The sequence below is a fragment of the Osmia bicornis genome, unplaced genomic scaffold (assembly GCF_907164935.1).
Source record: "Osmia bicornis bicornis unplaced genomic scaffold, iOsmBic2.1, whole genome shotgun sequence".
Lineage (NCBI taxonomy): Eukaryota > Metazoa > Arthropoda > Insecta > Hymenoptera > Megachilidae > Osmia > Osmia bicornis.
In genome coordinates, this window is record NW_025791128.1 from 241,955 (window position 1) to 266,239 (window position 24,285).

At 33.6% G+C, this 24,285-nt stretch overlaps 2 protein-coding genes across 2 annotated transcripts; both read left to right on the forward strand.

Annotated features, from left to right (window-relative positions):
- The first annotated feature begins 6,157 nt into the window (after window positions 1–6,157).
- Window positions 6,158–10,106, forward strand: LOC123988796 (trichohyalin-like). Its single transcript, XM_046289540.1, has 3 exons — window positions 6,158–7,292; window positions 7,688–9,495; window positions 9,801–10,106. The coding sequence occupies exons 1-3, from the start codon at window positions 6,158–6,160 to the stop codon at window positions 10,104–10,106; spliced, it is 3,249 nt and encodes a 1,082-aa protein (XP_046145496.1).
- Window positions 10,107–10,988: 882 nt separating this feature from the next.
- Window positions 10,989–11,864, forward strand: LOC123988797 (vicilin-like seed storage protein At2g18540). Its single transcript, XM_046289541.1, has one exon. The coding sequence runs from the start codon at window positions 10,989–10,991 to the stop codon at window positions 11,862–11,864; it is 876 nt and encodes a 291-aa protein (XP_046145497.1).
- Window positions 11,865–24,285: the final 12,421 nt, after the last annotated feature.

Genomic DNA, 24,285 nt, shown 5'->3' on the forward strand with positions numbered 1-24,285 from the left:
ACTTTTCCGTATTCACCGCACTCGTGGCTCGAATCAATTAGACTAATAACTTTGAAATTGACACTGAAAAACTTATACACTTCCTAACTGCACAAATTCAACGAACGAGCATTGAAAAGTATCCCACCGCTGCCACCAAAAATTTTGTTACGTCGCGAGCGAGTGATACGGCGCGCGACGTACAAAAATAAAAAAAAAGAAATAATAAGAAGATAATTAATTTATTAGGCGTTAATACGCGGATGAGAACGGTATTTTCGCTGCCACCAGTCCCGATCGCGCTCGACGATGTTAGGTCGTTAACGATCGGAACAATTAAAAAGAATCGTTTAATTTTTATAGTAAGATTCTGAAGTTGTTATATTGAGTTCGTCAATGCTCTAGTCCCATACGGGCCCCTCGTGCGAATTTGTGCAAAGATGGTTAGCGTGAATGTTAGGAAGGAAGTGTGTTAAACTAAAATGAATCTGAAATTAGTTATGTGTAACAAAAAGAAATATAATTTCAAAAAAGGAAAAAAAAAGCATAACAGTAATTAAATTGGTTACAAAGAATTCGAGCTGTTAGGAATATAGAAAGAAAAATTGCAATTTAGATATATGTTTAACAAGATCGGCGAAATTCGGTTATATTGAAAACTGTTGAGTCGTAGAACAGAATTTAAAGTTGATTCGAGCGGCGATTTCAATGAGCAATTAAATTACGATGAGAGGAAAACGGTCCCAAGGGGAAAGACTTCCAAAACCAAACGGTTTCATGGGCCGCCTCTCATTTCTGCGAACGGAATTATTATTACGATTGCGAAATGTTCTTCGATACCTTCGATAAACGTTGAACAGAACGATCTCGGGGGAAACTTCCAGAACACGCGGTTTCAAGATCGCCCGTTTTGCCTCACTAAATCCAGATTCGTCGTATTGGACAAAATGAAATAGATAAACTTACCAAGCTCGATGTTAGATAATATAAAATATTAGTAAATTTGCTCAGTGGTCGTTGGTGTTGTCTAGAAATCTGGAAAGGCGAAGAAAAGATGAGAAACCTGTCACACGCACTACGCGTTCGCGACCGGCCTTTCGACGGTGTTACGGTTACGAGACGATACGAAAACGAATTTCAAAACGACGCGACGCGGAAAAAGATAAATATTAATTAACGGCGATTTTAAAAACGAAAGAGAAAAGATAGAATATTGAAAAGTGTGAAGTTTTACGTATTCGTAAAAGTCTTTTACGCGGAAACGTGAACCGCAATCTCCCGGCACTCTGCCTTTTGTAAGGACTTTACCGGTCAGCTAATTACAACGATTTTCACGCGTAAACTACTGCTTAACGCGAACACGGGCTCCCCGTCACGTACCTCACGATTTTTCGACGAAGAGTGATTTGCCTCAGTCAAGCGATCGTATCTCAGGGTTCGACCCGCGATCATGGGCCCAAAGTGGGGACATCATTTGGCAAATCAGGGTACGTGTCGAAGGGGAAGGCCCGCGCGTATTGGTTTTGTATAAGCGCGTTTCCCGAGTTCTCATCCCTTCTTGACCTTTCTTCCGACTCTGTCTTTCCGTAAGCTATCTCTTTCCTTTACCCCTCTAACGCCTAGTGAATTTAATGCGTCGCAGTTTCTATACTTCTGGAATATTCTACTACGCCCTTTGTCTGAATTTATTATCGAAGAGGCTTTTATAATGATATTTGCAAATAGTATTTCGGCAACGAAGAGCATCTAGCCCCCTTTTTAATAGATGTTTAACTTACTATTGAATGGCTAATGATAAATAATGCAAAATCATTCCGTTATTATTTGTACCTGACGGTTTACGAAAAAGGCAATCGATATTTATAATTACTATCAAATCGCGGATATATGCAAATACGTTACTGCATTTAATCGTTGTTAGCTCCGCGTGCATTGATTGTTAATGGTTTTGAATTTTCTAAACGCTCCACGTTTAACGTTTAGTTCATTGTCGATGTTTATTGCCTTGATCGACCTTCGTTTGGAACATTCTTGAACGTTGGTCGACAATTTCAAACCTCAGTGGTTGTCACGCAAACCCTCGCATTCCATAGTCACTCAAACAGTTTCATTCCGTTTCATACCAATTATTTCGAACTTAATTGCATTCATTCCTTGTGGAAAGGTCGGCTGACGCATGCTTCGCAGGTAGGAGAGGTATCTCCCTAGCAGGGGAGAGCGATAGTTTTCTTTGTACGGTACGGTCAAGCTGGGAATTTTCCAAGTGCGTCGCACTGCTTAACCGCGCGGCGGAGGATGTTTACGATACCTCTCCCTTAACGGTTTCGACTTTCTAAATTTTCGAACTACGCAGTTTCGGGTAGGCAATCATCTCAAGGAAAGGTTAACTTTGTATTATTTGAAAGAGCTAAATATAGCCTCCTTTGTGTGCCTCGTCTGGGATTATTTCCAAGTGCTTCGCACTGGCGAGGTACGCAAACTTGGTATACTAACGGTTGAACTATTGAAGCTAATAAGAGAAAAGAAAAAGAAGAATTATTATTTTAAATCTCAAACCCCTTTCTTTGTGCTCTTCGTGTGGAATATTTTCAAGTGCAGCGCACTCAACGAAGAGACACAAGTTAGGGGGAGCGCGGACAGGATACGAAGATGAGAAAATCAAGTCAATACCCTTCCTTGCGCCTCCCGCAGGGGAATTTCTTCCAAGTGCAGCGCACAAAACGGGAAACGCAAGGTCGGGTTATGTAAAATACACCCGGACGTAACAGATTCAAATTTATTTTATTTGATAGGTATTGGTCTGTGGGAAGGAATTGATATCCAATATTAATATATATATATATATAATAATAATAATATATATATATATATATATTTATATTAATATTATTTAATCTTTATATTATAATGGGAAAAATATACTATTTAATTATTATATTTAATTAAATATTTAATAACATTTAATTTATATTATTTTAAAATAAATATTTAATATTTTAATTTTATTAATATTATTTAATATATATATATATATACATATATATTTTATATATAATAGATATTGGTCTGTGGGAAGGAATATAATATTATTTAATTAATATTGTATTTAATTAAATATTTAATAATATTTAATTTATATTATTCTGAAATAAATATTTAATATTCTAATTTTATTAATATTATTTAATTAAATATTTAATAATATTTAATTTATATTATTCTGAAATATTTGATATTTTAATTTTATTAATATTATTTAATTTATATTTAAAAATTTGTTAATAAGATTGTATGAATACAAAACAGATCAAATACTATTCTAATATCGTAGAATATTTTTTACGATCCATATAGATTTCCCAAAATTTGTTAATTAAATTGTATGAATACAAAACAGATCAAATTCTATTCTAATATCGTAGAATATTTTTTACGATCCATATAGATTTCCCAAAATTTGTTAATTAAATTGTATGAATACAAAACAGATCAAATTCTATTCTAATATCGTAGAATATTTTTTACGATCCATATAGATTTCCCAAAATTTGTTAATTAAATTGTATGAATACAAAACAGATCAAATTCTATTCTAATATCGTAGAATATTTTTTACGATCCATATAGATTTCCCAAAATTTGTTAATTAAATTGTATGAATACAAAACAGATCAAATTCTATTCTAATATCGTAGAATATTTTTTACGATCCATATAGATTTCCCAAAATTTGTTAATTAAATTGTATGAATACAAAACAGATCAAATTCTATTCTAATATCGTAGAATATTTTTTACGATCCATATAGATTTCCCAAAATTTGTTAATTAAATTGTATGAATACAAAACAGATCAAATTCTATTCTAATATCGTAGAATATTTTTTACGATCCATATAGATTTCCCAAAATTTGTTAATTAAATTGTATGAATACAAAACAGATCAAATTCTATTCTAATATCGTAGAATATTTTTTACGATCCATATAGATTTCCCAAAATTTGTTAATTAAATTGTATGAATACAAAACAGATCAAATTCTATTCTAATATCGTAGAATATTTTTTACGATCCATATAGATTTCCCAAAATTTGTTAATTAAATTGTATGAATACAAAACAGATCAAATTCTATTCTAATATCGTAGAATATTTTTTACGATCCATATAGATTTCCCAAAATTTGTTAATTAAATTGTATGAATACAAAACAGATCAAATTCTATTCTAATATCGTAGAATATTTTTTATGATCCATATAGATTTCCCAAAATTTGTTAATTAAATTGTATGAATACAAACAGATCAAATTCTATTCTAATATCGTAGAATATTTTTTACGATCCATATAGATTTCCCAAAATTTGTTAATTAAATTGTATGAATACAAAACAGATCAAATTCTATTCTAATATCGTAGAATATTTTTTACGATCCATATAGATTTCCCAAAATTTGTTAATTAAATTGTATGAATACAAAACAGATCAAATTCTATTCTAATATCGTAGAATATTTTTTATGATCCATATAGATTTCCCAAAATTTGTTAATTAAATTGTATGAATACAAAACAGATCAAATTCTATTCTAATATCGTAGAATATTTTTTACGATCCATATAGATTTCCCAAAATTTGTTAATTAAATTGTATGAATACAAAACAGATCAAATTCTATTCTAATATCGTAGAATATTTTTTACGATTCACATAGATTTCCCAAAATTTATATTTTATAGGTATTGGTTTGTGAGAAGGAACTGATATCCAATTGAAATAATTAGATTATAATAATTTAATAATCGTATTGATATTCAATTTATAATTTGATCTATAATTACTTAATGATTTATAATTTTATATTGATTCAAATTTATTTTATTTGATAGGTATTGGTCTGTGGGAAGGAACTGATATCTAATTGAAATAATTAGATCTGTATAATAATTTAATAATCGTATCGATATTCAATTTATAATTTGATCTATAATTATTTGATGATTTATAATTTTATATTGATTTAAATTTATTTTATTTGATAGGTATTGGTCTGTGGGAAGGAACTGATATCCAATTGAAATAATTTGATCTGTATAATAATTTAATAATCGTATTGATATTCAATTTATAATTTGATCTATAATTATTTGATGATTTATAATTTTATATTGATTCAAATTTATTTTATTTGATAGGTATTGGTCTGTGGGAAAGAACTGATATCCAATTGAAATAATTAGATCTGTATAATAATTTAATAATCGTATTGATATTCAATTTATAATTTGATCTATAATTATTTGATGATTTATAATTTTATATTGATTCAAATTTATTTTATTTGATAGGTATTGGTCTGTGGGAAGGAACTGATATCCAATTGAAATAATTAGATCTATAATAATTTAATAATCGTATTGATATTCAATTTATAATTTGATCTATAATTATTTGATGATTTATAATTTTATATTGATTTAAATTTATTTTATTTGATAGGTATTGGTCTGTGGGAAAGAACTGATATCCAATTGAAATAATTAGATTATAATAATTTAATAATCGTATTGATATTCAATTTATAATTTGATCTATAATTACTTAATGATTTATAATTTTATATTGATTCAAATTTATTTTATTTGATAGGTATTGGTCTGTGGGAAGGAACTGATATCCAATTGAAATAATTTGATCTGTATAATAATTTAATAATCGTATTGATATTCAATTTATAATTTGATCTAATTATTTGATGATTTATAATTTTATATTGATTCAAATATATTTTATTTGATAGGTATTGGTCTGTGGGAAGGAACTGATATCCAATTGAAATAATTAGATCTATAATAATTTAATAGGATTCCCACGTGGGCGATGGTTGCGAGCGGACGTGTGTCGTGATAAGTGGAGTGAGCAAAGTGCGAAAAAGGAGGAAAAGTGACCAAGCGAAAAACGAGGATAACAGTTTAAGTGAGTGGAAAAAGGGAGGAAAGGGTAGCAATACAGAAAAAAGAGAAAACAATAAGAGTGAGAAGAAAAGCGATAGAAAGAAGGCTCACTCGTGTGAGGTTAGGAGGAGATAGAGGACAAGAAAACGCGGTAAAGCGAGGAAGGAGAGAGTAGGAAGAGACACCTAGGGGACAGGGGAGCAAACCGGTGAGCAAAGGAATGCCCGGGGATAAGGAAGAGGCTGACGCAAAGGGAGTCAGCTGGCAACAAAGAAAGGAAGAAACGAAGGAGAAGAAGAAAATAGCGGAAGGAAGAGAAGAGGCCGGAAAAATAGACAAAGGGGTAAGACGAGGAAGGCCGACCAACGTAGAGGTGCTAAAGAGGGAAAAGAGTCTAAGCGTGGGAAACATGTCCAGCATAGAGGACATCTGGAAAAGGAAAAGGGAGACAGAAACAGGAGAAGAGGAGGAGAGGGGAGGAGTGGGGGTAGGGGGAGGAAACCAACAAACGGAAGGATGGATATTCAGAGGAAGCAGCCTAATAGAAAGGTCACCGGATAAGAAAAAAGAGAAAATGGAAGAAGAAGGAGGATTCGGAGAATTAAAAGAGATGATAAAAAAGTTAGGAGAAGGCCAAAAAGGACTGGGGGAAAGGATCGATTCAAGCACAAGGGCATTGGGAAAAGAAATGAGGGAGGAGATAGCGGGAATAAAAGGGGAAATAGGAAAGCTAAAAGAGGAAATGAAGAGGAGGGAGGATAAATGGCTGGAACAAAAGAAAGACATGGATAAGAAAATAGAAGCGTTAAGAAAGAAAATGGAGGAGCTTGAGGGAGGTGAAAGGCAAAAGGAAAATACCAAGTTGAGAATGATGGAAGAGAGAATGCAAAGCTTGGAGAGGGGGGCGGCAGAGAAGTCAAAGGAGGAGAGTGAAAACGAGGCAGTAAAAGTTAAACTGAGAGAACTAGAGAGGAAATGGGAGTGGAAAGAAAAAGAGGAAAGAAAGAAAAACATAATAGTCAAAGGGATAAAAGTGAAGAGGGAAGACTTGAAGAAGAGTTCGGAAGAACTGTTGAAAGAGATCGGAGTACAGGACGCGATAGAGGAAGTGAAACCGGTGGGATACGCGGATGGGGGGAAAGAAGTAAACATGGTTCAGCTGAGATTGAGGACAATGGAACACAAAAGAATCGTGATGGAGAAAAAGAAGACCTTGAAAGGAAGGGACGAGAAAATAGAAGAGGATCTAACATGGAGGGAGAGGAGGATACAGTGGAAGCTAAGAAGCATAGCAAGAGAGGAGAGAGAAAAAGGCAGATTTGTTTGGGTGGACCATGGAAGAATCAGAATCGAAGGTAAATGGTGGAGGTGGGACGAGGAAAGCGATACCCTAAAAGATGGGGGAGGGAAAGAGTGGCAGGAAAAGAAAGGGTATGTACACAACAAGGGGGAAGGGAAATGAGGGATGAAGGTGAGGGGGGAAAAGAGAGAGGGCGCAGGGGAAAAGAAAGCCAGCATGAGAGAGAGGGGGGAGAGGAAGGAGAGGGAGAGAAGAAACAGAAGAAAAAGAAGAGAGAAGAGAAAAAGTCAGAGAGAGAAAAGAGACAGGAGAAGAAGAGGAACTCTAAAAAGGGGGAGGCCAGGGCGGAGGGAGAAAAAGAGGAATGGGAGATAGGATTCTGGAACTGCGCGGGGATAAGAAACAAAGATGAGGATTTCTGGAAGACGGTCACACAATGGGATATAATAGTTCTAATGGAGACTTGGTTGGAGAAGAAAGGGTGGGAGAAGATAGAAGGAGGACTGCCAAAGGGGTACAGGTGGGAAGCACAATTGGCGGAAAGGAAGAACAAAAAAGGAAGGGCAATGGGAGGAATGCTGGTGGGTGTGAAGGAGGGGCTGATGGGAAAGGAAGGAAAAATAATAAAGGAAGAGGAAGAGGAAAAAGGGGGATTATTGACGATGGAATTTACGAGAGGGGAAGAGAAATGGAGAGTAGTGGGGGTATATGTGAACGCAGATATAGAGGAGAAAATGAAAAAGCTCAGGACAAGAATGGAGGATGTAAGAGACGAAAGAATAACGATCATAGGAGGAGACTTCAACGCGAGAACGGGAGAAGAAGGAGGGGGACGAAAATGGAGGGATGGGGAAGAGGGGGAGGGAGAAAGAAAATCGAAGGACAAAAAACAAAATGCGGAGGGGAGAGTGTTACTGGAGGCGTTGAGGGAGACGGGCTGGGAGATACTGAACGGGAACATCAGCGGAGACGAAGAGGGAGAATTCACCTACACAGGGGCAAGAGGGAGCACAGTGATAGACTATGTGCTGGTAGAAGAGGGGGGTAAGGAGAAGATTAAAAGAATGGAGATAGGGGATAGAATAGACTCAGACCACCACCCAATGATACTGAAAATAGAAGGGAGAGGAGCAGGAAAGGAAGAAGAAAGGGGAAGAAAAAAACAAGCGGCGAGAGGAGATTGGACGGAACAGGGAAGGGAAAGGTTCAAAAAAGAAATCAAATGGAGAGAAGCGAGGGTAGGGCAACTAGAGGAGGATATGGAGAGGATGTTGGAAGAGTTCAGAAAAGGACTAGAAAGAGGAAGAAAAGGAACTAAAATAAGCAAGAGGAAAGGGTGGTGGGACGAAGAGAGCATGAAGAAGAAGAAAGAAGTAAGAAAGATTCTAAGAGACTGGAGGAAGGGAAGGGTAGGGGGGGAGAGATACAGGGAGGCCAAAAGGGAATATAACAGACTGTGCGAAGCCAAGAAGGAAAAAGAAAACGAAAGATTCGAAAGAGAAGTGGAGGAGGCAAGAACAGAAAGTGACGTATGGAAAATAATTAACAAGGAGAAAAAGAGGAGAGGGAGGGTGAAAACGGGCATAGAAAGAGAGGAGTGGAGGAAGCACTTTGTGAATCTACTGGGGGGATCAGAGGAAAAAGTAGTGCTGGGAGGAGAAAGAGAAAGAGAACGAGACGAGGAAGCGGATATAAGCAAAGAAGAAATAAGGAAGGTGGTGGCGAAACTGAAGGATGGGAAAGCGACAGGGGGGGACGAGATTCCCAACGAGGTGTGGAGATACGGAGGAGAAGAAGTCCTGGATTGGGCATGGGAAGTATGCAACAGAGTGTGGAGGGGAGAAGGATGGCCGGAGGGCTGGAAGGAAGGGATAATAGCGCCCATAAAGAAGAAAGGGGATGGGACAAGGGCAACGGACTATAGGGGGGTGACACTAATGCCCACGCTATATAAGATATACGCGGCGATTTTAACAGAAAGGCTGAGAGAGGAAGCGGAGGAAAAGGGAATGATACCGGCAAACCAGACAGGGTTCAGAAGAGGGATGGGAACAGTAGACAACATATATGTGCTAAACTACCTCGTGAACAGGCAGATAAAGAGAGAAAAGGGAAAAGTGATAGCATTCTTCGTAGACCTGAAGGCAGCGTTCGATTCAGTGGACAGAGGAGTGTTGTTAGAGGCGCTAAAGCAGAGAGGAGTAAGAGAAGGTTTAAGGACAAGGATAAAAGAGATACTAAGGGAAACTAGAAGCAGGGTAAGAACAGGCGAAGAGACAACGGAACCATTTTGGACAGCGAGAGGGGTAAGGCAGGGGTGTCCACTAAGTCCGCTGCTGTATAACTTATTGACAGCAGATATGGAAGAGAAGATGAGTAAAGGGGAAGGAGGTGGGATAAAGATTGGAGAGAGAAAAATTTACACACTAGCTTATGCAGATGATGTGGTGGTGCTAGCGGAAGAGGAAGGGGATATGAGAGCGTTATTAGGAAGACTGGAAAGATACCTGGAGGAGAAAAAATTAGAACTGAACCACGACAAATCAAAAATAATGAGGTTCAGGAAAGGAGCAGGGAGATGGAAAAAGATGAGCTGGTGGTGGAAGGGAAAGAAAATAGAAGAGGTGGACAAGTTCAAATACCTAGGATATGTTTTAAGAAGAAACGGAGGAAACGAGCTGCAAGTAAAGGACAGAATCAACAAGGCCGGAGTAGTGATGAGACAAATATGGGGGATTGGAAAAAGAAGATTTGGGAAAAACTGGAAGAGAAGAATTTGGATATGGGACAGGCTAGTATGGACGATCGTAGCATACGGAGCAGAGATATGGGGGTGGAGGGAGTGGAAGGAGATAGAAGCACTACATGAGAGGTTCCTAAGATGGACACTAGGAGTGGACTGGCGCACGCCAGGATATCTGCTTAGAGAGGAGCTGCAAAGATGGAAAATGAGAATAAGAACGGGAAAGCTGGCGTGGGGATATGAAAGAAAACTGTGGGAAGGAAGAGGGGGGGAGTTAGCTAAGAGCTGCTGGGAACAGATAATCAGTAGAGAAGTAAGGAGGGGAGAGAAAAGTAAATGGGAAGAGGAAAGGAGAAAGTTTTTCTCGGAAAGGGGGGGGGGGGATAGAGAGATTAGAAGAAAAAAGGAGCAGTGGCGAGATGGGGTTTGAAGAGTTCGAGGAGAAAGACAAACAGATGCAGGAAGAAGAGAGGAGGGAAAAGATAATAGAGTCGAGGTATAACAGATGGTACAGAGTTATAAAGGAACCGGGGATACCGAAATACCTAGAAAAAGGATGGAGAGAGGAAAGATGGAGAAGAGTGGCCAGATTTAGACTCGGAAACGAAGTGAACGAGGCAAAATACTGGGAAGAGGAAGAGAAAAGGAAGTGCAGAGTCTGCGGATGGGAGGAAGAAACCTGGGAACACATCTGGGAAAGATGCGCCGCAAGGGAAGAAAGAACGATAGGATGGCAAGAAAAAGTGCAACAGCTGTTAGGGGGCGACGGAGAGGGGGAAGCTTGGATGAAGGAAATACAGAAGTACAGGAACGAAGAGGAGAGGGAGAACACAAAGTAGGAGTAGGAATAGGAACGACAGAGGGAGCCACAGAAGAAGCGCAGAGCGGGACGTGAGATAGGTTAAATAAGCACGTGCGATAAAAAGGGCACAGCAAAAGAAAGGGTAAAAAGAATTGCGAGGACAACAAATAGAAAAAACGGTGGGAGAAAAGAGGAAAAGAAGAGAAATGGAAGACCTAAGAAACATAGGTGAAGAGATAAGAATGTTGAGAGAGGAGGTAGTAAAATTGAGAGAAGACCTGAGAAGATGGAGGCTAGAAGAGGGAAGAACAAAGGGAAAGGAAAAATACAAAAGAGACGAAGAAAGAGAGAATGGAGATGCCTCAGAGGAAGAGACAGAGGGAAAGACCAAAGAAAAGGAGGAAGAGGAAAACAAGGAAAAAGGAAAAAGGGAGGAGAGGAGGGAAAAAATACAGAAAGAAGAAGGTCAAGAAGAACCAGAGAAGAAGAAAGAGAGAGAGTGGGAGAACAGAAAGGAGGAAAAGGAGAGAGTGGAAGAAAACAAAGAAAGAATGAGAGGAGTGGAGTCATGTAAGATGACGAAGGAGGCGGAGGAAAGAAGAGAGCGCTGGATAAGGGAAGAAGAAAGAAGGAAAAATATAAGAAGAGGAAAGAGCCTGGTGTGGAAAGGAGTGAAAGGGGAAAACATAGAAGAGAGGCTGAAAAATATTAAGGTAATCCTAAAGAAGGAACTAGGAGAAAAAGCGGAAATAAAAAGTGCAGTAGAAAGGGAAGGGGAGGGAGGAAGGGCAATAGTAATCACGGAAATGGAGGAAGAGGATAACAAAAAAGAGATGGTATGGATGAGAAATGGGATATGGGAAAGGTGGAGGGTGGAGGTAGATGAAGACCTAAATAAGGAAGAAAGAAGACTAAAGTGGATAATAAAAGAGAAGGCAAAAAAGGAAAGAGACGCAGGAAGGAAGGTCATGTACAATAGTAGGAGAATATGGGTGGAGGGGACGGAAATAAAGTGGAACGAGGAAAAGAAAAACTGGGAAAAAATATCACTGAGAGAAAGACTGGAGAGGACAATGAATTAGGAGAAGAGCAGAGAGGAAGAGGAAAAGAAGATGAAGTAAAACAAGAAGTACAAAGGACAAGGGAGAATGATAAAACTAAATGTGATTATGTTTGAGAAGTTCTGTAAGGCGAGAGTGCATTTATAGTGTTAACAAAGAGAGTTTAGTTTATTTTTGATAGGAAAACTAGAGAGTAGAAGCCCAGGGAGCTAAGCCTCTATATAAACATTTACTTATATATTTCATAATTCTACTTTTATTTTATTCTTGCTCATTGGATTATAGTTTAGCTTATTTTTATTTTTATGTTTTGTTTTGATTATTTTTATTTTTATTTTTGTTTGATGTTTATCTCACTCTATTTTATTTTATCCTATTATATGCTTAGATTAGCTTATTTATTTATTTTATTTTTAATAGTAGCTCTAGTTAAGCGCTACTTGTTATTTTGATATTTCGATATTGTGATTTTGATAGTATTATATTATATTATAAGGGATTATAGCCGATTGTAATGCTATTTGCTTCAGATCTACATTTTGTTCTTGTTTCAGTATATCATGGTTAAATCTTTATTCTTTAGTTATCATTTAGTCAGGAAGCAGACAGCAGAAAGGTTAAGGAAATGTTAAGGATATATAGGAGATGATCTGGACACATTTCCTCATTGTAAGCACTAATAGGTGCAGAAATTATTAAGGGAAAGAGAAGGTCAGGAGAATTGTAGAAAGAAGAGGAGGAAAAGTATGTAACAGGTTTGGGTACGCTCCTGTCAAAAGCGCCTCAAAAACCCGTAAGGGAATTGAATAAACGCAATACATACTATAATAATTTAATAATCGTATTGATATTCAATTTATAATTTGATCTATAATTATTTGATGATTTATAATTTTATATTGATTTAAATTTATTTTATTTGATAGGTATTGGTCTGTGGGAAAGAACTGATATCCAATTGAAATAATTAGATTATAATAATTTAATAATCGTATTGATATTCAATTTATAATTTGATCTATAATTACTTAATGATTTATAATTTTATATTGATTCAAATTTATTTTATTTGATAGGTATTGGTCTGTGGGAAGGAACTGATATCCAATTGAAATAATTAGATCTGTATAATAATTTAATAATCATATTGATATTCAATTTATAATTTGATCTATAATTATTTGATAATTTATAATTTTATATTGATTCAAATTTATTTTATTTGATAGGTATTGGTCTGTGGGAAGGAACTGATATCCAATTGAAATAATTTGATCTGTATAATAATTTAATAATCGTATTGATATTCAATTTATAATTTGATCTATAATTATTTGATGATTTATAATTTTATATTGATTTAAATTTATTTTATTTGATAGGTATTGGTCTGTGGGAAGGAACTGATATCCAATTGAAATAATTAGATCTGTATAATAATTTAATAATCGTATTGATATTCAATTTATAATTTGATCTATAATTATTTAATGATTTATAATTTTATATTGATTCAAATTTATTTTATTTGATAGGTATTGGTCTGTGGGAAGGAACTGATATCCAATTGAAATAATTTGATCTATAATAATTTAATAATCGTATTGATATTCAATTTATAATTTGATCTATAATTACTTAATGATTTATAATTTTATATTGATTTAAATTTATTTTATTTGATAGGTATTGGTCTGTGGGAAAGAACTGATATCCGATTGAAATAATTAGATCTGTATAATAATTTAATAATCGTATTGATATTCAATTTATAATTTGATCTATAATTATTTGATGATTTATAATTTTATATTGATTTAAATTTATTTTATTTGATAGGTATTGGTCTGTGGGAAAGAACTGATATCCAATTGAAATAATTAGATCTGTATAATAATTTAATAATCGTATTGATATTCAATTTATAATTTGATCTATAATTATTTAATGATTTATAATTTTATATTGATTCAAATTTATTTTATTTGATAGGTATTGGTCTGTGGGAAGGAACTGATATCCAATTGAAATAATTAGATCTGTATAATAATTTAATAATCGTATTGATATTCAATTTATAATTTGATCTATAATTATTTGATGATTTATAATTTTATATTGATTTAAATTTATTTTATTTGATAGGTATTGGTCTGTGGGAAGGAACTGATATCCAATATTAATATATATATATTTATATTAATATTATTTAATCTTTATATTATAATGGGAAAAATATACTATTATTATTATTATTATTTATTTTATTCCCATTGCGGGGTACAAATGCGGACCTCCGCTCCGCTTACAGATTACGCTATCCTTATTTCTAACTTAAATCTAAATCTCTGTTGAGAGAGAGAGAGAGCACTCACTCCATTCATTCCTCACCCATTCGTTTCTGGACCCCCGCTTCCGCTGCTCGCCCTTTCTCTCATCTCTTCCACTCTTCTCATCCATACCTCCCCTTCTCCTTCCTCCCCTAATACCTCCGCCACCATTTCCTGCCACCCTTTATCTTTCCCCCATTCTGTGCATTCCTCCCATATATGCTCCCACGACTCTATCCCTCTCCCACATATCCTACATCTCCGTTTTTCCTCCTGCTCCCAATACCTCCCCCCCTTCATTTTACTACCTAACCTGAAACCCGCTATCAATTGCCACCTCCTTTCCTCCCAGTTTTTACTCAGGTACCCTGGTACACCTTTCCCTTTTACTATCTTGTACCACCTATTGTACCTCGAATCCCTAATCCTTTCCCATCTTTCCTCTTCTTGGATACCCTTCTCCTTTCTTATCAGCTCTTCCCCCCTCAACCGCCCTTCTTCTCTCATCTCCTCTACTTCCTCTATGCTCCACCCTTTCCTCTCATAAAACTTTCTCCTTTCCTCCTCCCACCCCTCTAACGCCCTACCTTTTTTTGCTCTTTCTCTTATCTCCATCCAACATTTCCTCGCTAGGCACCCTCCTTTACCTTCACTCAACTTCCTCTCATATCCCCATGCCCTCATTCCAGCCCTTCCTGCTAATAGCTCCCTCTGTAATTCCTCTCTTACCATATACCCTGGCACAGATCTTTCTACTCCCAACACCCATCTTAAATACCTCTCTTGTATCCTCTCCATTTTCTCCCTCTCTTTCCATCCCCATATTTCCACCCCATAACTCATTACTGCCCACACTAATCTATCAAATAGCCATATTCTTCTGCCCCAGTCTTTCGCAAATTTCCTTTTTCCTATCCCCCACACTTGTCTCATAGCCACCGCACCTTTCCTCATTCTCTCCTCTACCTGCTCTTCTTGCTTCCCATTCGCCGTCACCACGTACCCTAAATACTTAAATTTCTTCACTTCCTCTATCTTGTTGCCCTTCCACCACCATGTCATCCTCCCTCTCCTCCCGCCTCCCTTTATACATCTCATCATCTTTGTTTTTCCCACATTCACCTCTAGCTTTTTCCCCTCTATATACCTTTCCAGTCTCGCCATTAACCCTTTCATCCCATCTTCGTCTTCCGCCATCACCGCTACGTCATCCGCATACGCCAGCGTGTATATCTTTTCTCCTCCCAACCTTACACCCCCCCATCTCCCTTTCTTCATTTCCTCCTCCATGTCTGCTAGCAACAATGTAAACAAGATTGGACTCAAAGGACAACCCTGCCTTACCCCTTTACTCGTCCAGAAGCTCTCCCCTTCCTTCTCCCCCACCCTCACTTTACTCTTCGTTTCCCTCAAAACCTCCACGCATCTCTTCACTAGCCCTTCTCTTACCCGTGCCTTCCTCATTGACCTTGCTAACACCTCTCTATCCACTGAATCAAACGCTGCCTTCATATCCACAAATAGCACCAGCATCTTCCCTCCCTTTTTAGCTAACTGTCTATTTATCAAATAATTCAGTACATAGATATTATCCATTGTCCCCATTCCCTTCCTAAATCCTGTTTGATTTGGGGGAAGTGCCCCTTTCTCCTCTATCTCTTTTCTTAGCCTTTCTGCTAAAACTGCTGCGTATATTTTATACGCCGTCTGCGTCAACGTCACTCCTCTATAATCCTCTACCTTTTCTCCTTCTCCTTTCTTAACTATGGGCACTACCACCCCCTCCGACCAGTCTTCTGGCCAGCCCTTTCCTCTCCATACCCTATTACAAATTTCCCATATTCTCTCTCTTACTATTTTCCCTCCATACTTCCATACTTCATTCGGAATCCCGTCCCCTCCTGTTGCTTTCCCCTCTTTCAGCCTTTTTATTACTGCCCATACTTCCTCTCTACTCAATTCCTCCTCTTCATCCTCCTCTCCCCCTCTTCCCTCCTCACCTCTAACCCTCCAATTAACTCCCCCTAAAACACCTCTAAAATAGTTGTCCCACACCTCTATCTCAATCTCCTCATTCACTCTCTTCCTACGTTTTCTTCCTCTATTGACAATCTTCCATACCTCTCCCTCTGTTCTTACCCCTTCTATCTCTTTCTCCCATCTCTCTTTTTCCCTTCTCTTCTTCTCTTTGCACAACGCGCCTAGTTTGTTCCTCGCCCTCCTAAATTTTTCCCCACTTCCCCCTTCTCTTTTCCATGTTTTCAATTCCTCTTCAACCTCTTTCTTCATCTCCCTACACTCCTCATCCCACCACCCTTTCCCTTCCTTTTTCTCCTTCTTCTTCTCCATCCTTTCTAACACCCCTATTATTTTTCTCTTTGTATCTCCCCATTCTTCAACTGTTTCCTTTCCCTCATCCTCCCCATCCCCATACTTCTTCGCAAATTCCTCCCTTCTTTCTTCCGTCCACCACCCTTTTCTCCTTCTCCCCCCTCTTCCCTTCCCCTTATTCTTTCTTTCTTCCCTTTTTCCTCCTTCTATCCATACCACCACTGGTTGGTGATCCGAATCCACTTTCCCCTCTACTACCACCCTATCCACTTTTTCCCTCGTCTCCCCATTACCTATTACATAATCTATCACCGATTCCCCGTTTCCTGTGTACGTAAATTCTCCCTCTTCGTCGCCTTTTATGTCCCCATTCATTATCTGCCACCCCAGCTCTCCCAAAAACTCACACAATCTCTTTCCCTCTCCATTTATTTTCTTGTCCTTCGATCTCCTAAACTCTTCTTCTCTTTCCCCCTCTTCTTGTATTCTACCTCCTTGTCCACCCGTCCTAGCATTAAAGTCTCCACCTATTATGACCCTTACCCCCCTCTCCTTCTCCTCCATCCATTCCCTCAGTCTTTCTATCTTCCTCTCCAGATCTTTATTCACATACACTCCTATTATTTTCCATACATCCTTCCCTAACCATACTTTTCGTGCTACTATTCCCTCTTCCCCCCCTTCCTTTTCATCCTTCTCCATTCGAATTCCTTCCTTCACTCCAATGATCATCCCTCCCATCGCTCTTCCCTTCTTTCCTCTCCTCTCTGCATATTGTACTTCCCAAACATACCCCTTCGTCGCCCTTCCTTTCACTATCTCCCATTCCCTTCTGCCCATCCACGTTTCACACATAATCACTACATCCCATTCCCTGATTCCCTCCCAAAACCCCCTGTCTTTATTCTTCAAACCAGCCACATTCCAAAAAGCCACCTTGTACAAGCACCTATCCTCTCCTATCCTTCCTTCTACTCTTCTTTTCACACACTCCTCCTCCTCTCCTCTCTGTTTTGTACCCCTCTTTACTCGTTTCCCTGCTCCTCTATCCATTTCTCCTCTATTTCATCCCATCTTCTCATTCTATTGTTTACCCACATCCTCATATATCCTATTTGTACTCTCTTTCCCTCCCTCCTCTCCCTTTCAGCTTCCCGCTCTATCTTCCATTTCGCCCTTCTCTCCTCCATAGTCAAATCATCTTCTATTCTTTCGTGTCTTCCTTTTAATTCCCTCTTTGCCATCATTACTTTCCTCTTCCCCTCCATTCCCTCCATCTTCACCAACATCATACTTCTTCCCTCTCCATCCAGCCTGCCCACCCTTCTTACTTCTTCTATTCTTTCCTTAACACCTATTTTCGCCCATATCTCTTCTATCACTTTTTATCCTCTCTTCCTTCCACCTTCACTCCATTTACTATAATATTCCTTCTTCTCTCTACCCTCTCCTTTTTGTCTAATCTTATTACTAATTCCCTCACTTTCTTCTCCATCTCTTTCCTCCCCTACTCGTTCCCCCCTAATCCATGACTCTCTGTCTCCTTCCGTTCCAACCATTCTACTTTCTTTTCTAACACCTCTATCTTCCCCAGTAATTCCACCCTTTCTCTTTCCCAACTCTCCCTCATCTCACTTAGCTGTTTTGCCAGTTCCTCTCTCCCTTCTTCCATTTCCTTCCCTAATTTCTTTATATCCTCCCCAATATCTTTTCTCATTCCCTCCCTCATCTCTTTTAACATTCTCTCTAACTCCGATTTTTCTACTCCCAACTTTTCTGGAGTTCTCTCCACTTTTCTACTTCTTTTAAAAATCTCCTCTTCCTCCCCACTATCTTTCTCCTCCTCCATACCCCTCTCTTTTCTTTTGCCTTTACTTAACATATCTTCTATATTCCCGAAACTCCCCTTCCTCCCCCTACTCAACGACTCTACCTTTGTCGGCCTTCCCCTTTTTCTCCCTTCCTCCACTTTGCTCCCCTCCATTTCTTCATTCCCTGCCCTCCCTGTCTCGATTGTATCTCCTTCCATCTCCCTCCCCAGAATTCCTTACTACCTAGCCTACCCCAAACTACTTTGAACTTTCGCGCGCCCTACGTATTTCCCACGTTCTCCACCCACCGCCACTGTCGCTCAGCGCCACTCACCCGCCACCTATCCTTCCTAACCACGTGCACGCTGCTAACTCTAACCCTACTAAACTTCCACTTAATTTTCTTCCTCACCTGCTTACTCCCTTCACTACTCTTTCTACTCACTCAACAGCACCTTGCAAACTCTATCCACTACTCTCCTTCACCACCTTTTCACTTCTATATTTCTGCTACCCAACACTGAAAACCTCTGCACACCTTTCACACTGACCATGCACACAGTCACCGGAAACGGAAGTCGGGAAAAATATACTATTTAATTATTATATTTAATTAAATATTTAATAACATTTAATTTATATTATTTTAAAATAAATATTTAATATTTTAATTTTATTAATATTATTTAATATATATATATATATACATATATATTTTATATATAATAGATATTGGTCTGTGGGAAGGAATATAATATTATTTAATTAATATTGTATTTAATTAAATATTTAATAATATTTAATTTATATTATTCTGAAATAAATATTTAATATTCTAATTTTATTAATATCATTTTATTAATATTGTATTTAATTAAATATTTAAAAATATTTAATTTATATTATTCTGAAATATTTAATATTTTAATTTTATTAATATTATTTAATTTATATTTAAAAATTTGTTAATAAAATTGTATGAATACAAAACAGATCAAATTCTATTCTAATATCGTAGAATATTTTTTACGATCCATATAGATTTCCCAAAATTTGCTAATTAAATTGTATGAATACAAAACAGATCAAATTCTATTCTAATATCGTAGAATATTTTTTACGATCCATATAGATTTCCCAAAATTTGTTAATTAAATTGTATGAATACAAAACAGATCAAATTCTATTCTAATATCGTAAAATATTTTTTACGATCCATATGGATTTCCCAAAATTTGTTAATTAAATTGTATGAATACAAAACAGATCAAATTCTATTCTAATATCGTAGAATATTTTTTACGATTCATATAGATTTCCCAAAATTTATATTTTATAGGTATTGGTTTGTGAGAAGGAACTGATATCCAATTGAAATAATTAGATTATAATAATTTAATAATCGTATTGATATTCAATTTATAATTTGATCTATAATTACTTAATGATTTATAATTTTATATTGATTCAAATTTATTTTATTTGATAGGTATTGGTCTGTGGGAAGGAACTGATATCCAATTGAAATAATTTGATCTGTATAATAATTTAATAATCGTATTGATATTCAATTTATAATTTGATCTATAATTACTTGATGATTTATAATTTTATATTGATTCAAATTTATTTTATTTGATAGGTATTGGTCGGTGGAAAGGAACTGATATCCAATTGAAATAATTAGATCTGTATAATAATTTAATAATCGTATTGATATTCAATTTATAATTTGATCTATAATTATTTGATGATTTATAATTTTATATTGATTTAAATTTATTTTATTTGATAGGTATTGGTCTGTGGGAAGGAACTGATATCCAATTGAAATAATTAGATCTGTATAATAATTTAATAATCGTATTGATATTCAATTTATAATTTGATCTATAATTATTTGATGATTTATAATTTTATATTGATTTAAATTTATTTTATTTGATAGGTATTGGTCTGTGGGAAGGAACTGATATCCAATTGAAATAATTTGATCTGTATAATAATTTAATAATCGTATTGATATTCAATTTATAATTTGATCTATAATTATTTGATGATTTATAATTTTATATTGATTCAAATTTATTTTATTTGATAGGTATTGGTCTGTGGGAAGGAACTGATATCCAATTGAAATAATTAGATTATAATAATTTAATAATCGTATTGATATTCAATTTATAATTTGATCTATAATTACTTAATGATTTATAATTTTATATTGATTTAAATTTATTTTATTTGATAGGTATTGGTCTGTGGGAAAGAACTGATATCCAATTGAAATAATTAGATTATAATAATTTAATAATCGTATTGATATTCAATTTATAATTTGATCTATAATTACTTAATGATTTATAATTTTATATTGATTTAAATTTATTTTATTTGATAGGTATTGGTCTGTGGGAAGGAACTGATATCCAATTAAAATAATTAGATCTGTATAATAATTTAATAATCGTATTGATATTCAATTTATAATTTGATCTATAATTATTTGATAATTTATAATTTTATATTGATTTAAATTTATTTTATTTGATAGGTATTGGTCTGTGGGAAGGAACTGATATCCAATTGAAATAATTTGATCCGTATAATAATTTAATAATCGTATTGATATTCAATTTATAATTTGATCTATAATTATTTGATAATTTATAATTTTATATTGATTCAAATTTATTTTATTTGATAGGTATTGGTCGGTGGAAAGGAACTGATATCCAATTGAAATAATTAGATCTGTATAATAATTTAATAATCGTATTGATATTCAATTTATAATTTGATCTATAATTATTTGATGATTTATAATTTTATATTGATTTAAATTTATTTTATTTGATAGGTATTGGTCTGTGGGAAGGAACTGATATCCAATTGAAATAATTAGATCTGTATAATAATTTAATAATCGTATTGATATTCAATTTATAATTTGATCTATAATTATTTGATGATTTATAGTTTTATATTGATTTAAATTTATTTTATTTGATAGGTATTGGTCTGTGGGAAGGAATTGATATCCAATTGAAATAATTTGATCTGTATAATAATTTAATAATCGTATTGATATTCAATTTATAATTTGATCTATAATTATTTGATGATTTATAATTTTATATTGATTCAAATTTATTTTATTTGATAGGTATTGGTCTGTGGGAAGGAACTGATATCCAATTGAAATAATTAGATTATAATAATTTAATAATCGTATTGATATTCAATTTATAATTTGATCTATAATTACTTAATGATTTATAATTTTATATTGATTTAAATTTATTTTATTTGATAGGTATTGGTCTGTGGGAAGGAACTGATATCCAATTGAAATAATTAGATCTGTATAATAATTTAATAATCGTATTGATATTCAATTTATAATTTGATCTATAATTACTTAATGATTTATAATTTTATATTGATTTAAATTTATTTTATTTGATAGGTATTGGTCTGTGGGAAGGAACTGATATCCAATTGAAATAATTAGATCTGTATAATAATTTAATAATCGTATTGATATTCAATTTATAATTTGATCTATAATTATTTGATAATTTATAATTTTATATTGATTCAAATTTATTTTATTTGATAGGTATTGGTCTGTGGGAAGGAACTGATATCCAATTGAAATAATTTGATCCTGTATAATAATTTAATAATCGTATTGATATTCAATTTATAATTTGATCTATAATTATTTGATAATTTATAATTTTATATTGATTCAAATTTATTTTATTTGATAGGTATTGGTCTGTGGGAAGGAACTGATATCCAATTGAAATAATTTGATCTGTATAATAATTTAATAATCGTATTGATATTCAATTTATAATTTGATCTATAATTATTTGATGATTTATAATTTTATATTGGTTTAAATTTATTTTATTTGATAGGTATTGGTCTGTGGGAAGGAACTGATATCCAATTGAAATAATTAGATTATAATAATTTAATAATCGTATTGATATTCAATTTATAATTTGATCTATAATTACTTAATGATTTATAATTTTATATTGATTTAAATTTATTTTATTTGATAGGTATTGGTCTGTGGGAAGGAACTGATATCCAATTAAAATAATTAGATCTGTATAATAATTTAATAATCGTATTGATATTCAATTTATAATTTGATCTATAATTATTTGATAATTTATAATTTTATATTGATTTAAATTTATTTTATTTGATAGGTATTGGTCTGTGGGAAGGAACTGATATCCAATTGAAATAATTTGATCCGTATAATAATTTAATAATCGTATTGATATTCAATTTATAATTTGATCTATAATTATTTGATAATTTATAATTTTATATTGATTCAAATTTATTTTATTTGATAGGTATTGGTCTGTGGGAAGGAACTGATATCCAATTGAAATAATTTGATCTGTATAATAATTTAATAATCGTATTGATATTCAATTTATAATTTGATCTATAATTATTTGATGATTTATAATTTTATATTGATTTAAATTTATTTTATTTGATAGGTATTGGTCTGTGGGAAGGAACTGATATCCAATTGAAATAATTTGATCTATATAATAATTTAATAATCGTATTGATATTCAATTTATAATTTGATCTATAATTATTTGATGATTTATAATTTTATATTGATTTACAATTTATTTTATTTGATAGGTATTGGTCTGTGGGAAGGAACTGATATCCAATTGAAATAATTAGATCTGTATAATAATTTAATAATCGTATTGATATTCAATTTATAATTTGATCTATAATTATTTGATGATTTATAATTTTATATTGATTTAAATTTATTTTATTTGATAGGTATTGGTCTGTGGGAAGGAACTGATATCCAATTGAAATAATTTGATCTGTATAATAATTTAATAATCGTATTGATATTCAATTTATAATTTGATCTATAATTATTTGATGATTTATAATTTTATATTGATTCAAATTTATTTTATTTGATAGGTATTGGTCTGTGGGAAGGAACTGATATCCAATTGAAATAATTAGATCTTATAATAATTTAATAATCGTATTGATATTCAATTTATAATTTGATCTATAATTACTTAATGATTTATAATTTTATATTGATTTAAATTTATTTTATTTGATAGGTATTGGTCTGTGGGAAGGAACTGATATCCAATTGAAATAATTAGATATATAATAATTTAATAATCGTATTGATATTCAATTTATAATTTGATCTATAATTATTTGATGATTTATAATTTTATATTGATTTAAATTTATTTTATTTGATAGGTATTGGTCTGTGGGAAGGAACTGATATCCAATTAAATAATTAGATCTGTATAATAATTTAATAATCGTATTGATATTCAATATATAATTTGATCTATAATTATTTGATAATTTATAATTTTATATTGATTTAAATTTATTTTATTTGATAGGTATTGGTCTGTGGGAAGGAACTGATATCCAATTGAAATAATTGATCCTATAATAATTTAATAATCGTATTGATATTCAATTTATAATTTGATCTATAATTATTTGATGATTTATAATTTTATATTGATTCAAATTTATTTTATTTGATAGGTATTGGTCTGTGGGAAGGAACTGATATCCAATTGAAATAATTAGATCTGTATAATAATTTAATAATCGTATTGATATTCAATTTATAATTTGATCTATAATTATTTGATGATTTATAATTTTATATTGATTTAAATTTATTTTATTTGATAGGTATTGGTCTGTGGGAAGGAACTGATATCCAATTGAAATAATTTGATCTAGTATAATAATTTAATAATCGTATTGATATTCAATTTATAATTTGATCTATAATTATTTGATGATTTATAATTTTATATTGATTTAAATTTATTTTATTTGATAGGTATTGGTCTGTGGGAAGGAACTGATATCCAATTGAAATAATTAGATATATAATAATTT

What these genes read in the sequence shown, in the direction of transcription:
- LOC123988796 (XM_046289540.1), top strand. Translation starts at nt 6,158, where the DNA reads ATGCCCGGGGATAAGGAAGAGGCTGACGCAAAGGGAGTCAGCTGGCAA. An exon ending in TGGAAGAATCAGAATCGAAG is followed by an intron (nt 7,293 to 7,687) that starts GTAAATGGTGGA and finishes GGGATATAATAG; the next exon opens with TTCTAATGGAGACTTGGTTG. An exon ending in TAAGGGAAACTAGAAGCAGG is followed by an intron (nt 9,496 to 9,800) that starts GTAAGAACAGGC and finishes AATGAGGTTCAG; the next exon opens with GAAAGGAGCAGGGAGATGGA.
- LOC123988797 (XM_046289541.1), top strand. Translation starts at nt 10,989, where the DNA reads ATGGAAGACCTAAGAAACATAGGTGAAGAGATAAGAATGTTGAGAGAG.